The sequence below is a fragment of the Lissotriton vulgaris genome, unplaced genomic scaffold (assembly GCF_964263255.1).
Source record: "Lissotriton vulgaris unplaced genomic scaffold, aLisVul1.2 SCAFFOLD_300, whole genome shotgun sequence".
Classification (NCBI taxonomy): domain Eukaryota; kingdom Metazoa; phylum Chordata; class Amphibia; order Caudata; family Salamandridae; genus Lissotriton; species Lissotriton vulgaris.
In genome coordinates, this window is record NW_028250131.1 from 404,733 (window position 1) to 417,713 (window position 12,981).

Sequence of the window (12,981 nt, forward strand, 5' to 3'; positions counted from 1 at the left end):
ACCAGCCCATGGCGTTCAGTTTTCTAGATTTTTGGGTACGCGTCAGTTCAGCCCGTATGGTTCTACTAATTTCTAAGAAGCTAGCTATGATCATCTGAGGAGAGGAGTCTAGTGCTAAACAGTTGTTCATCCAGGGGAGGGCTCTGGAAACCACTTTACTGGTAATGGCTGCTGGGTCGATTTTAGACCATTTCACAGAGAAGCCATTTACTTTATCCATGGACAGCATATGTTGATTCAGTAAACTAGTCCTAATTTGATAGGGTGAAGCCTTTTTAATTAATAGGCTAACACTATTAGGAAAGTGGTCGCTGCTGATATCTGAGCCTGTCTTAAAAGTTAGCAGTTGTCCCTTTATTGTCTGAGAGCATAGAATATAGTCGATACCACTTGATAGACCCCTACCATGAAATGTAGGCAAGAAATCAGCAGGTGGGTCTACAATGTTATTCGCATATTCCAGCTCTAGTGAAAATAGACACTCATTCAGGCAGTTACCTAGCTTGGTATGTGAGAAATGAGTCAGGCAGCATCCATTTTTACCTTGGAGACCACAGATACCTTTCTTATAGTTGCTACATAATGAAGCATTAAAATCCCCCCCCCCAAATCACATAGGAAATAATAGAAATATGTTTGTTCCGCTGATCAATTAAGAAAGAAGTAATTTCGGATAAAACTTTTACACATTCAGTTAACTGGAGATTGTTGTAAAAGTTAAACAAAAAATACACCATACATTTATTGAAAGTGACCTTTAGGATTTGAAAATTTTCGCCAGACTGGAGAACAATGATGTCCATAGAAGGTAAGTTGTTTGCAATATATACTGCAAGACCTCCCTTAGGTCTGCCAAGAGTTTTGGAGCTAGCTGGAACATGGTATGTTTTATAGCCTACAATATGCAGTGGGTCAATGGCCCAGGTTTCCTGCAGGCATATTATTTGGTGTACTCTAACTGTGTCTAGCCATGGTTTGTGTTTTAACTTGGAACGGAGCCCCGCAACGTTCCAGAATAAAACGGAAAGGGGCCAAGTAAGGATTGTCGGGTCGCTATTTTCAGAAGAGGAAATGGGGACTAGTGGACCAGAAAATGCATTTAAATCTAACTCCGGGACAGTAGGATGTATTTTGGAGGATACATCAGCAGTTACAGAGTTCACTTGGGGTGAGCCTACTTCTGCATTCTTTGCGGGAGCTACCTTCCCCACAATACAAGGTGGCTTTTTTGATTCGGTGATAGAGATTGGGGACTCTAGTACCGTACGTCAGGGCTTATTTTTATGGAGGAGGATCTCAAGTAACTTGATGGTGGTTGAGGGGGTTGTAGGGGTTTAAGCCCTAAAAGCATTTGACCCCTAGTTCCCTGACCAGTACGCAATGGTAGTCAATCGACCATTTCTAAACAGTTAAATCTGTTTGCGACTGGTATCCCTCTCCAGCCTACAGTAGGGCCGGGATCTCTACTACCGTACCCTGACGAGTTAACCCAGTCCCTACTCGTGTTCCAGCTTCCTACTTGGGTCCAGTTCCATTCTGGACCCTCATTGTAGCGGGGTGTTGGGGGGTAGAAGTAGGAGAGTCTTTTTGCATCAATCCCATCTTTCGTTGCAGGCGTACCCCAGGAGCAAATGTGCTCAGCTGTATCTGGGTCATCAAAGTTGACTATAACACAGTCTCCCGAGATTCACAAATTATCTTTATAGTTTAGGGAATAAATCACATTTAAGATCTCCTATACAATCAGTAGTCAAATACCATGAATTCAAAAAAATGTGATGTTTTATTACATATCTAAAAACATACATTTCGTATTAATATGTAAAATCTAGTCATCATTGTGTAAATTTCATATCCTCATGATTGTTCTTGCTGTATCATAATTTTGTTCATGTTACTGTTACAGTAAATTGAGTTTGATCCGGGTACATACGTCTGTAGTGTGGTTTTTAAAGGCTCTTGGATGTCTATACATGGGTGGTGTTTGGATGTTTGGTTATGTATTGTTAATACAGATTAATAAAGTTTCGGGTTTCAAATTTCTTATGCCACTAATGGCCATGCAAACCACTTGTTCGGTTTAGAACTTGTTGCTGTTAACGTGAAAGTAAAGTGAGTTTGGCCCTGGGGTAAACCCCTGTAGTGTGTAATGTATAAGGATGGGTGTGCTGAAGAGCAGTCTCGTTCCTGTTACTGACTGGCTGTGTGGTGGTGTAGTGATGATGATGATGGTCGACAGCAGAAAGAACATCCTAGACTCAACAATTTGTTAAAATGAACTTGGTGGAAAGCATTAGTTTCTACTACCTTTGGCTACTGGAGATGTATCCTCTCTTCTGATGTGCATATTATATCGGTGAACTCCTTCCTCTAGGCAAGGTTGGGCTATGAGAACACTGTTTATTTGACAGCTACAGCAACACAAGAGCACCTTATAGATGATTCAGAATGTTACGATCCATCTTATTTGTGGTCGGAGGACGTCCCAACTGCATCACAAAGTTTCACTGCTTGCTCACGAGGCAGCACATACTTTTTATGCCCATTCATTCACCGGCAGTTTATGAAACAAGAGTTTATTTTTACTTGTAAAAACAAACCTGAATATCATTTGTATCAAAAATCAGTATCTTTTGTGTTCCTTTACTTCCAAATCCAGATTGTTTTTCCAGTGACAAGGTTCAACAAATGTAAAGTAGGGAGTTGATAGATCTGGACTGTAAGTGCTGGAATTCTTTACTGCTCAAGATTCTTTACTTATCTGTCAATCTTTCAGAAACGTATTAAGAACTAAACTTTTCGTCAGCTCTCTCTCTGATCAATACTTTCACCATCATGCACAGATTCTGTCCTTTCACCAGTTAGGAGTTGGTTGGTTGATTCTCTGTAAATAAGAAAGGTCTAAAATATATTCATATCAAATTAATCTGGCCGTGAATCATTTACATTCAGTGGTGAGCCAGCAAATTTCCCAAGGGTCCCAGCTTGATATTGGACACCTCTGGGGAAGTGCTACTATGGTGGGTGCATTAACAGATGCATGTGATGAGTGAATTGAGCATCATGTCTCCCAAGTCAGTGCTTCGGAGGTAAATGTTGTGCGCTGCAAGCATTAACTCTCAGTTACTGGTCATAATTTCCTACTTTGACTTCTTGTGCCTTTGGACGTTGTTGTCTAGCAGCTGTCATTGAACGAGTTATTGCACAAAATTACCAAACATCAAAATCAGCTAGAAATATTCTCCAGTCTGTGCTTGTTAAACTTATTCATTTGTGCTGTGTTTATAGATTTTACCACTAATCTCTGTAGTTAGCTATAAATTCTTCCGACAACACTTCCAAATCCACTACAATGGTATGGTTTCTCTCCTGTTTGTGTTTGTGTGGTGCACTTGAATGGCATTTCCCCTAAGTGGGTTCGCTGGAGATTTCTTAATGTTGAAGGGGCACTAAAACTACTTCCTCATTCACTGCAGTGGTAGTGGTTTATCACCTTTGTGTGTATGCTGATGGTTCCTTAATGCTGAGTAACGAGTAAAACTACTTTCACATTCACTGCAGTGGTAGTCGTTTATCACCTGTGTGTGTTCGTTGTTGTCTTTGTATTTCTGATAATTGACTAAAGCACTTAACACACTCACTGCACTTGAATGTTTTTCCCCTGTGTGTGTTCGCTGATGATTCCTTAATTTTGAGGAAAGACTAAAACTATTTCCACATTCATTGCAATCAGATGGTTGACTCCTGAGATTTGAGGAATCACTAAAACTACTTCCACATTCATTGCAATGGTATGGTTTTTCCCCAGTGTGTGTTTGAATATGTCCAGGTAGGTCGCTCCCCCTCCGCACAGCACCGCCTGTGCCCGTTCTCTCCCTCGCTGCCCCCATGTCTCTCTGCCCGGTTTACCTTCTTCTCCCCTCACTGCCCCAGTGTCTCTCTGTCTGTTTTTTCTTTCTGCTCCCCTTGCGGCCGCCGTGTCTCTCTGCCCGTTTCTGCCTTCTGTTGCTTAGTTGCCCCTGCATTTCTGTGACCTTTCTGCCTTCTGTGCCACTCGTTTCCCCCGTTTTTTGTGACCTTTTCTGCCTTTTCTTGTGACCTTTCAGCCTCTGTGCCACTCATTTCCCCCCTTTTTATGTGACCTTTTCTGCCCTTTCTTGGGACTTTTCTGCCTCTGTGCCACTCGTTTCCCCCTGTTTTTTATGTGACCTCTTTCTACCCTTTCTTGTGACCTCTCTGCCTCTGTGCCACTCATTTCCCCCTGGTTTTTGTGACCTTTTCTGCCCTTTCTTGTGACCTTGCTGCCTCTGTGCCACTCGTTTCCCTACGTTTTTTGTGACCTCATCTGCCCTTTCCTGGGACCTTTCTGCCTCTGTGTCACTCGTTTCGCTGTCAATTGTTGTGCCTTTTTGCCTTCTGTTTCCTTTGTTGCCCCTCGCCGCTGGGTCCCCTGCGGCCCCGCCACCCTAACTGCCCATTCTCTGCCCCCACCTCCTGCCTCCAAGCTGCTCCTCCCTCCCACCTCCCCATATAGGCCGGCCGCTGCGCGGTGAGGAGAGCGACCCTTGATCCTTTCAGGTAGATCGCTCCCCCTCCGCACAGCACCGCCTGTGCCTGTTCTCTCCCTGGATGCCCCCGTGTCTCTCGGCACGGTTTTTCCTTCTGCTCCCCTCGCGGCCCCCATGTCTCTCTGCCCGTTTCTGCCTTCTGTTGCTTAGTTGCCCCTGCATTTCTGTGACCTTTCTGCCTTCTGTGCCACTCGTTTCCCCCGTTTTTTGGGACCTTTTCTGCCTTTTCTTGGGACTTTTCTGCCTCTGTGCCACTCGTTTCCCCCCGTTTTTGTAACCTTTTCTGCCATTTCTTGTGACCTTTCAGCCTCTGTGCCACTCATTTCCCCCCGTTTTATGTTACCTTTTCTGCCCTTTCTTGGGACTTTTCTGCCTCTGTGCCACTCGTTTCCCCCTGTTTTTTATGTGACCTCTTTCTACCCTTTCTAGTGACCTCTCTGCCCCTGTGCCACTCATTTCCCCCTGGTTTTTGTGACCTTTTCTGCCCTTTCTTGTGACCTTGCTGCCTCTGTGCCACTCGTTTCCCTACGTTTTTTGTGACCTCATCTGCCCTTTCCTGGGACCTTTCTGCCTCTGTGTCACTCGTTTCGCCGTCAATTGTTGTGCCTTTTTGCCTTCTGTTTCCTTTGGTGAACCTCGCCGCTGGGTCCCCTGCGGCCCCGCCACCCTAACTGCCCATTCTCTGCCCCCACCTCCAAGCTGCTCCTCCCTCCCACCTCCCCATATAGGCCGGCCGCTGCACGGTGAGGAGAGCGACCCTTGATCCTTCCAGGTAGATCGCTCCCCCTCCGCACAGCACCGCCTGTGCCTGTTCTCTCCCTGTATGCCCCCGTGTCTCTCGGCGCGGTTTTTCCTTCTGCTCCCCTCGCGGCCCCCATGTCTCTCCGCCCGTTTTTGCCTTCTGTTGCTTAGCTGCCCCTGCATTTCTGTGACCTTTCTGCCTTCTGTGCCACTCGTTTCCCCCCATTTGTTGTGACCTTCTGCCCTTTCTTGTGACCTTTTGCCCTCTGTGCCACTCGTTTCCCCCGTTTTCTGTGACCTTTTTGCCCTTCTTGTGACCTTTATGCCTTCTGTGCCACTCGTTTCCCCCTGTATTCTTGTGACCTTTTTGCCCTTTCTGTGACCTTTCTGCCCTCTGTGCCACTCGTTTCCCCCTCACTTGCTGTGCACTTTTGCCTTCTGTTTCCTTCGTGGCCCCTCACCGCCCGTCGCTGCGTCCCCTGCGGCTCCGCCCACCTGACTGCCCATTTGCTGGCCTTGCCTCCCGACTCCCAGCTGCTCCTCACTCCCACCTCCCTACTCATGCCGGCCTCAGCGCGGTAGCGCCGCTGGTGCATGACAAGCCCGTCTGTGCCCGCCCGCATCTGGACTGCGCCCAGCGCCAGAACCCCTGGCCCCCGTACCCACCACAACGACCGCCGCCACTACGACGCCCGCACTCTGCACGCTCTCAACCCTGGACGTACCCACAACTGCTTTAAGGTCGCCCCGAAACGCACACCTGCCATAAAGCCGACGAACCACCCACCAAGAAAGACCTCGATCACCTCCGATGCATACTACTGAACACCAGCTCTGCACGTAAACACGCTTTCGAGCTCTTGGACCTACTCAACACTACCTCCCCAGACGTCGCCTTCCTGACGGAGACCTGGTTGAACAACTCCTCCGCACCCGACAACGCCATAGCCATCCCAGACGGCTACAAGATCACCCGCAGAGACCGCACCAACGGAGTCGGAGGAGGAATCGGTATCGTCCACAAGAACAGCATCAGGGTCTCGACTAGCACAGATGACGCGCTCAGCACCGCCGAACACATGCATTTCCAGAGCCACACAGACCCCAACTCCACCCTCAAAGGCACCCTCGTCTACCGACCCCCTGGACCCCGCCCCCAGTTCAGCGACTCCATCGCCGACTTCATCAGCACACACGCCCTGACCTCCACTGACTACATCCTCCTCAGAGACCTGAAATTTCACCTTGAGAACAACAACAACAACTCCACAACCCTGATCGATAACCTCGCCAACCTCGGACTGAGACAACTCGTCACAACGCCCACCCACTCCGCCGGCCACACGCTCGACCCCGTCTTCTCCTCAAGCCCGCACGTCTCCGTCAGCCACACCACTGCCTCTGGACCGACCACCGCTGCATCCACATCACCTTCCAGAAACCCACCACACACCACCGCACCCAACAGATCCCCCGCCGCTGCTGGAGCAAAATCACAGAATACATGAAAACCTCGCTCTCAGCCCACCCACCGAACCCTCCAACACCGACGTCGCTGCCCACAACATCAGACGCTGGATTGAGTACTGTGCCAACAACCTTGCTCAGCTTAAGAAGCCCCCCCACAGAGACACCAGCAAGAGGGCCAGCTGGTTCACCCCAGAACTCCTAGATTCCAAGCAAGCCTGCCAGAAACTAGAGAAGAAATGGCACAGTGAACAAACTCTGGACAGCCACGCAGCACACAAGGACGCCGTCCGCAACCACCACCACCTCATCAGGGCTGCCAAGAAGACCTCCTTCAAAGACGACCTTGACAACAATGCACACGACAGCAAGGAGCTCTTCAACATCGTGAAGGAACTCTCGAACGCTAGCTCCAACACCAACAATATCCCGCCGTAACAAGCCCTGTGCGACTCCCTCTGCACCTTCTTCCACCGCAAGATAGCAGACATCCACGACAGCTTCAACACCGAGACAGCCCCAACAAACAGCAACACAACAGACCCTCTGCACACCATGGACCACGTCCCCTTGCTAGCCTGGACCAGCGTGAGCGTCGATGACACCATCAAGACCATGAGCACAATCCACTCCGGCTCTCCGTCAGACCCATTCCCGCACCACGTCTTCAACAAAGCAAGCAGCTCCATCGCACCCCACCTACGCAACATCATCAATCTCTCCCTTGAGACCGTGACCATCCCAGAGAGCTGGAAACACGCCGAGATCAACGCCCTACTCAAAAAACCCAAGGAAGAACCAAGAGACCTCAAGAACTTCCGACCCATCTCTCTACTCCCCTTACCGGCCAAGGTAATCGAGAAAATCGTTAATCGACAGCTAACCCGATACCTTGAAGAGAACAGAATCCTGGACACTTCCCAGTCAGGGTTCCACAGCAACCACAGCACCGAGACCGCCCTCATCGCCGCCACCGACGACATCAGGACCCTGCTAGACAATGGGGAAACTGCAATGGGGAGACCTCTCCGCCGCCTTCGACACCGTCTGCCACTGCACACTACGCGCACGCCTCCACACCGCAGGGATCCAAGACAAGGCTCTGGAATGGACCACCTGCTTCCTCTCTGGCAGAACCCAGAGCGTCCGCCTCCCCTCGTTCCATTCCGAAGTCTCCGAGATCATCTGCGGCGTACCCCAAGGATCCTCCCTCAGCCCGACACTGTTCAACATTTACATGACCCCGCTCGCACACGTCGCCCGACAGCACAACCTCAACATAATCTCCGATGACACTCAACTGATCCTCTCCCTCACCAAGGACCCCATCACCACCAAAGACAACCTCCAAGAAGGAATGAAGGCCGTCGCCGACTGGATGAAGATCAGTCGTCTGAAGCTGAACTCGGACAAGCCTCGGCTCCAACCCGTCAGCCTGGCACGACTCCTAGTGGCAAATGGCACTGGGGCCGCCCCGACCCTCATCGACTACGCACATCCTCGACTCAACGCTCTTAATGACCAAGCAAGTCAACGCCGTCTCTTCCTTCTGCTTCAACACCCTCCGTATGCTCCGCAAGATCTACAGATGGATCGCGACAGATACAAGAAAGACAGTTACCAAGGCCCTCGTCAGCAGCAGACTCGACTACGGAAACGCCCTCTACGCAGGAGCCCCGACCAAGCTCATCAATCGACTACAACGCATCCAAAACGCCTCGGCACGACTGAGCCTCGATATACCACGACACAGCCGCATCACCCCCCATCTGAGAAACCTGCACTGGCCTCCCGTCCATGCACACAAAGCACTCCACAAGACCGGCCCAGCCTACCTAAACAGACGGCTCTCCTCCTACACACCCAACTGCCAGCTACGCTCTGCCGACCTCTCACTCGCCACCGTCCCGCACATCAGAAGAACAACCACCGGCAGGAGATCCTTCTTCCATCTCGCCACCAAGACATGGAACACACTCCCACTGAGCCTACAACAGACCCAAGACCTGCTGACCTTCAGGAGGATACTAAAGACCTGGCTGTTCGATCAGTAGCGGCCCCCACCTCCCCCCAGCGTCTTGAGACCCTCTTGGGTATGAAGGGCGCTTAACAAATGATTGATTGATTGGTTTACTGATTGACTGATTGATTTTTGTAGGTCTGATGACCCACTACAGCTCTTTACACATTCACTGCATTGGAATGGCTTTTCCCTAGTGTGTGTTCATTTATGTTTTTGTAGGCCAATAACCGAAAGAAGCTCTTCACACATTCACTGCAATGCTATGGTTTTTCTCCTGTGTGTGTTCGTTGATGTCTTCGAAGATTTGATAACATACTAAATCTCTTTACACATTCATTGCAATGGTATGGTTTTTCCCCAGTGTGTGTTTGAATATGTTTTCGTAGGTCTGATGACCCACTGAAGCTCTTCACACATTCACAGCACTGTAATGGCTTTTCTCCTGTGTGTGTTCGCTGATGAATCCTGAGATTTGAGGAATCACTAAAACTACTTCCACATTCACTGCAAGGGTACGGTTTTTCCCCAGTATGTGTTCGCTGATGTCTTTGTAGGTGTGATAACCGACAGAAGCTCTTCACACATTCAGAGCAATGGTATGGTTTTTCCCCTGTGTGTGTTCGCTGATGAACTTGAAGAATTGATAACTGACTGAATCTCTTCAGACATTCATTGCAATGGTATGGTTTTTCCCCAGTATGTGTTCGCTGATGTCTTTGGAGGTGTGATAACCGACTGAAGCTCTTCACACATTCACTGCAATGGTATGGTTTTTCCCCAGTGTGTATTCGCTGATGTCTTTGGAGATTTGATAACAGGTTAAAGCTCTTCACACATTCATTGCAATGGTATGGTTTTTCTTCCCCAGTGTGTGTTCGCTGATGAACTTGGAGTTGTGATAAATAACTGAAGCTCTTCACACATTCAGTGCAATGGTACGATTTTTCCCCAGTGTGTGTTTGCTGATGTCTTTTCAGGTGTGATAACTGACTGTAGCTCTTCACACATTCACTACAATGGTATGGTTTTTCTCCTGTGTGTGTTTGCTGATGTCTTTGAAGAATTGATAAGTGACCATTGCAATGGTATGGTTTTTCTTTCCCAGTGTGTGTTCGCTGATGAACTTGTAGTTGTGATAAATAACTGAAGCTCTTCACACATTCAGTGCAATGGTGCGGTTTTTGCCCAGTGTGTGTTTGCTGATGTTTTTTCAGGTGTGATAACTGACTGAAGCTCTTCACACATTCATTGCAATGGTATGGTTTTTCCCCTGTGTGTTTTCGCTGATGAACTTGGAGTTGTGATAACTGACTGAAGCTCTTCACACACTCACTGCAATGGTATGGTTTTTCTCCTGTGTGTGTTCGCTGATGTCTTTGAAGAATTGATAACTGACTGAATGCCTTCCCACATTCACTGCAATGGTACGGTTTTTCCCCTGTGTGTGTTCGCTGATGAACTTGGAGTTGTGATAACTGACGGAAGTTTTTCACACACTCAGTGCAATGGTACGGTTTTTCCCCCATGTGTATTCGCTGATGATCTTTTAGGAGTGCTAACTGGCTAAAGTTCTTCACACATTCATTGCAATTGCACGTTGCTTTTCCTGCGTGTGTTTGCTGATGGCTCTTTAGTAGTGATCACAAACTAAAGCACTTGCTGCTTGTGTATGATTTTTCTTTCTTGGTTAGTGTCTCTGGGTCGTGTTTATATTTGTCTGCATCCCATGACTGCGTTTCCCGAGGAGCTAACATGGTTGATAAAACACTTGTGTTATTCTCATATTCCCTGTATGTCTGTGGTATTTTGGATGGTTAATATCAGATTTCACAATGAAATACAAGACTCACCAACTACATATATTATAATTGTGGCAAGTAAAGCTTCTTTGTAGGTGGTTATGTTTTTATATTGTGGAATGGTTTCGCATGTTCATGAGTGAAGATCAGTCTTCTTCGGGTCGAAGCAAATTGGGACAGTCTTTTGTAGATCAGAGACCCTCTCTTTCCTGTACCCTTCAGTTGTCTGGCTCCTCTCCCTTGTGCTTTTCTCTTGTTCCTGTGGTTTGGCCAGAAACAGTTTACAATACACCTAGCACGCTGAATGGTGGTCTGCCATCATTACAGGAAGCAGAGAAATGTTGTGTCTACCTCATACCGAACACATGATCAAAGCTGGTTGTGGAGGCCTGTTTATACAGGAAGTGGTTTGTTAGTGTTGTTGCCTTAATTTTCTAGAGGTCATTTCTTAGTCCTGTTGCGTGGAGGTGCACAGCTCAGACTCTTACATCCACTGAATTGGTCTTGACTGCCTCTTCCAGCATCTATCAGTTTATGTTCAGGTTCCTCAGTCTCTATGCAGATCTTTTCCTAAATATTGGAGCTTTTTTTTTCTAACCACTTTTTTCAGATTTTCACGATTACTGTCATTATTCACGATCATTTATGCATTCAAGGCTGGTTTCCTATTGGATGTAAAGAGATTTAAAATCACTAAATGGAAATGTAAGAGCATGTGAATACGCAATACTTAACTAGTTGTAAAAGACATCTGGTCATTACCATTAACGAAAGTTACCAAGAGATATTTCACCATACACAGATATTTAACTAAATGTTCTATAGAACATGTCACATTTTACTTAATTCAGAAAAGGAGGTGATTTTTCGGTGTTTACACAGTAACTTAGTACAGAAAGAGCACACATGGAGTGCCCACTTGCTAGAGGTACAGCTTTACGAAGACGCACATGGCTAAGATTTCATTTAACCCCTCCCGTGCTCATGACGACATCAGCTTGTCATGAGGCACGGTTGCGCTGTGCTCTTGACGAGCTGAGCTTGTCATGACCCGCGCGGCGCTCACACTTGGGGATAATTCCCCTGCTGTGCTTAGCGTTCTACGGAAACGGGTGTGGCCATGACGAGCTTAACTCGTAATGAGCACAGCACCACCGTGCAGCGTGACAAGCCGAGCTCGACACAAGCACCGTGGCGCTGCGTGCACCCTCCCTCCCCCAGCGCCGTGGGGGAATTAACCCCGCGGCGAAGGGGTTAAACAAGAAGGGATTGTGTAAGAAGAGATGGTTCAGGATGTGTTGCTGTCACTTCAGTTTTAGGAATTGTATAACAGCAGTAACACTTTCAAGGCTACATTACAAAGCAAACTCTTCATGAAGTATATAATAAATATAACGCTCCAGGAATTATATAATAAAGGTCACGCTCTAGGAAGTATATAATAAAGGTAACGCTCCAGGAAGTACATAATAAATGTAACGCTCCAGGAAGTATATAATAAAAGTAACGCTCTAGGAAGTATATATTAAAGGTAACGCTCCAGGAAGAAAATAATAATGGTAACGCTCCAGCAAGTATATAATAAAGGTAACACTCCAAGAAGTATATAATAAAGGTAATGCTCCAGGGAGTATATAATAAATGTAACACTCCAGGAAGTATATAATAAAGGAGTATATAACAAAGGTAACGCTCCAGCAAGTATATAATAAAGGAGTATATAATAAAGGTAACGCTCCAGGAAGTATATAATAAAGGTAACGCTCTAGGAAGTATATAACATGCAGGTACATGCTCCATTTTGGGTCTGTTTCAGGCCTTTACTGGGCTGGGAATTGGTGTGCACTATATATTAATACTGCGGCTGATAAAGGCACTTGCTGCAAGGGTGTTACCACTTTGACCCTTTACAAGCGGGGAGCCGAGCCTTTGAAAGCACAACACCTGAAGGCTGCCTGGCCTGAGGGGAAGGTGAGGGTCCAGGTGTCAGACAATATCATCAAGGGACATAAAAGAATCCTAAGAAACACAGTGGCAGAGAGGCAAAATTGTCAGTCCAGATGGAGAAGAGCTGTGTCCTCCACTGTTTCCGGAAAAGCTTTCTAAGGTTAGGAGGCATAGAATTCCATCGGGTCGGAGCTAAGACATGGAAGGAGAAACCTCCCGTTCTGGCTCTGCTGTGACGAGGGATGTGGGCCAGGTATAGATTGGTGGAGCGTAGTGTTCTGGAGGGCATGTAAAATTGCATCCAGGCAGCTAGGCTGGGTACTCCTTGGATCTCTGTTTTTTTAGTTCAGTTTAAACAGTTGTCGTGCATCTATTTGGCCATATTCCAAAATATTTCACTACCTCCACCAGAGGTCTGATGTGAATAATAAAAAGG

The 12,981-nt window shown here is 47.4% G+C and overlaps 1 protein-coding gene across 1 annotated transcript in view; it reads right to left on the reverse strand.

The window, feature by feature from the left end:
• Positions 1 to 4,539: 4,539 nt before the first annotated feature.
• The window catches only part of LOC147663350 (uncharacterized), a 65,773-nt gene continuing 57,331 nt past the window's right edge, over positions 4,540 to 12,981 (reverse strand). Inside the window, exon 2 of the mRNA XM_086950504.1 lies at positions 4,540 to 11,263. Coding sequence (XP_086806630.1) covers positions 9,060 to 10,325 — 1,266 coding nt within the window. The 5' untranslated portion in view covers positions 10,326 to 11,263 and the 3' untranslated portion in view covers positions 4,540 to 9,059. The remainder of the gene's footprint in view (positions 11,264 to 12,981) is intronic.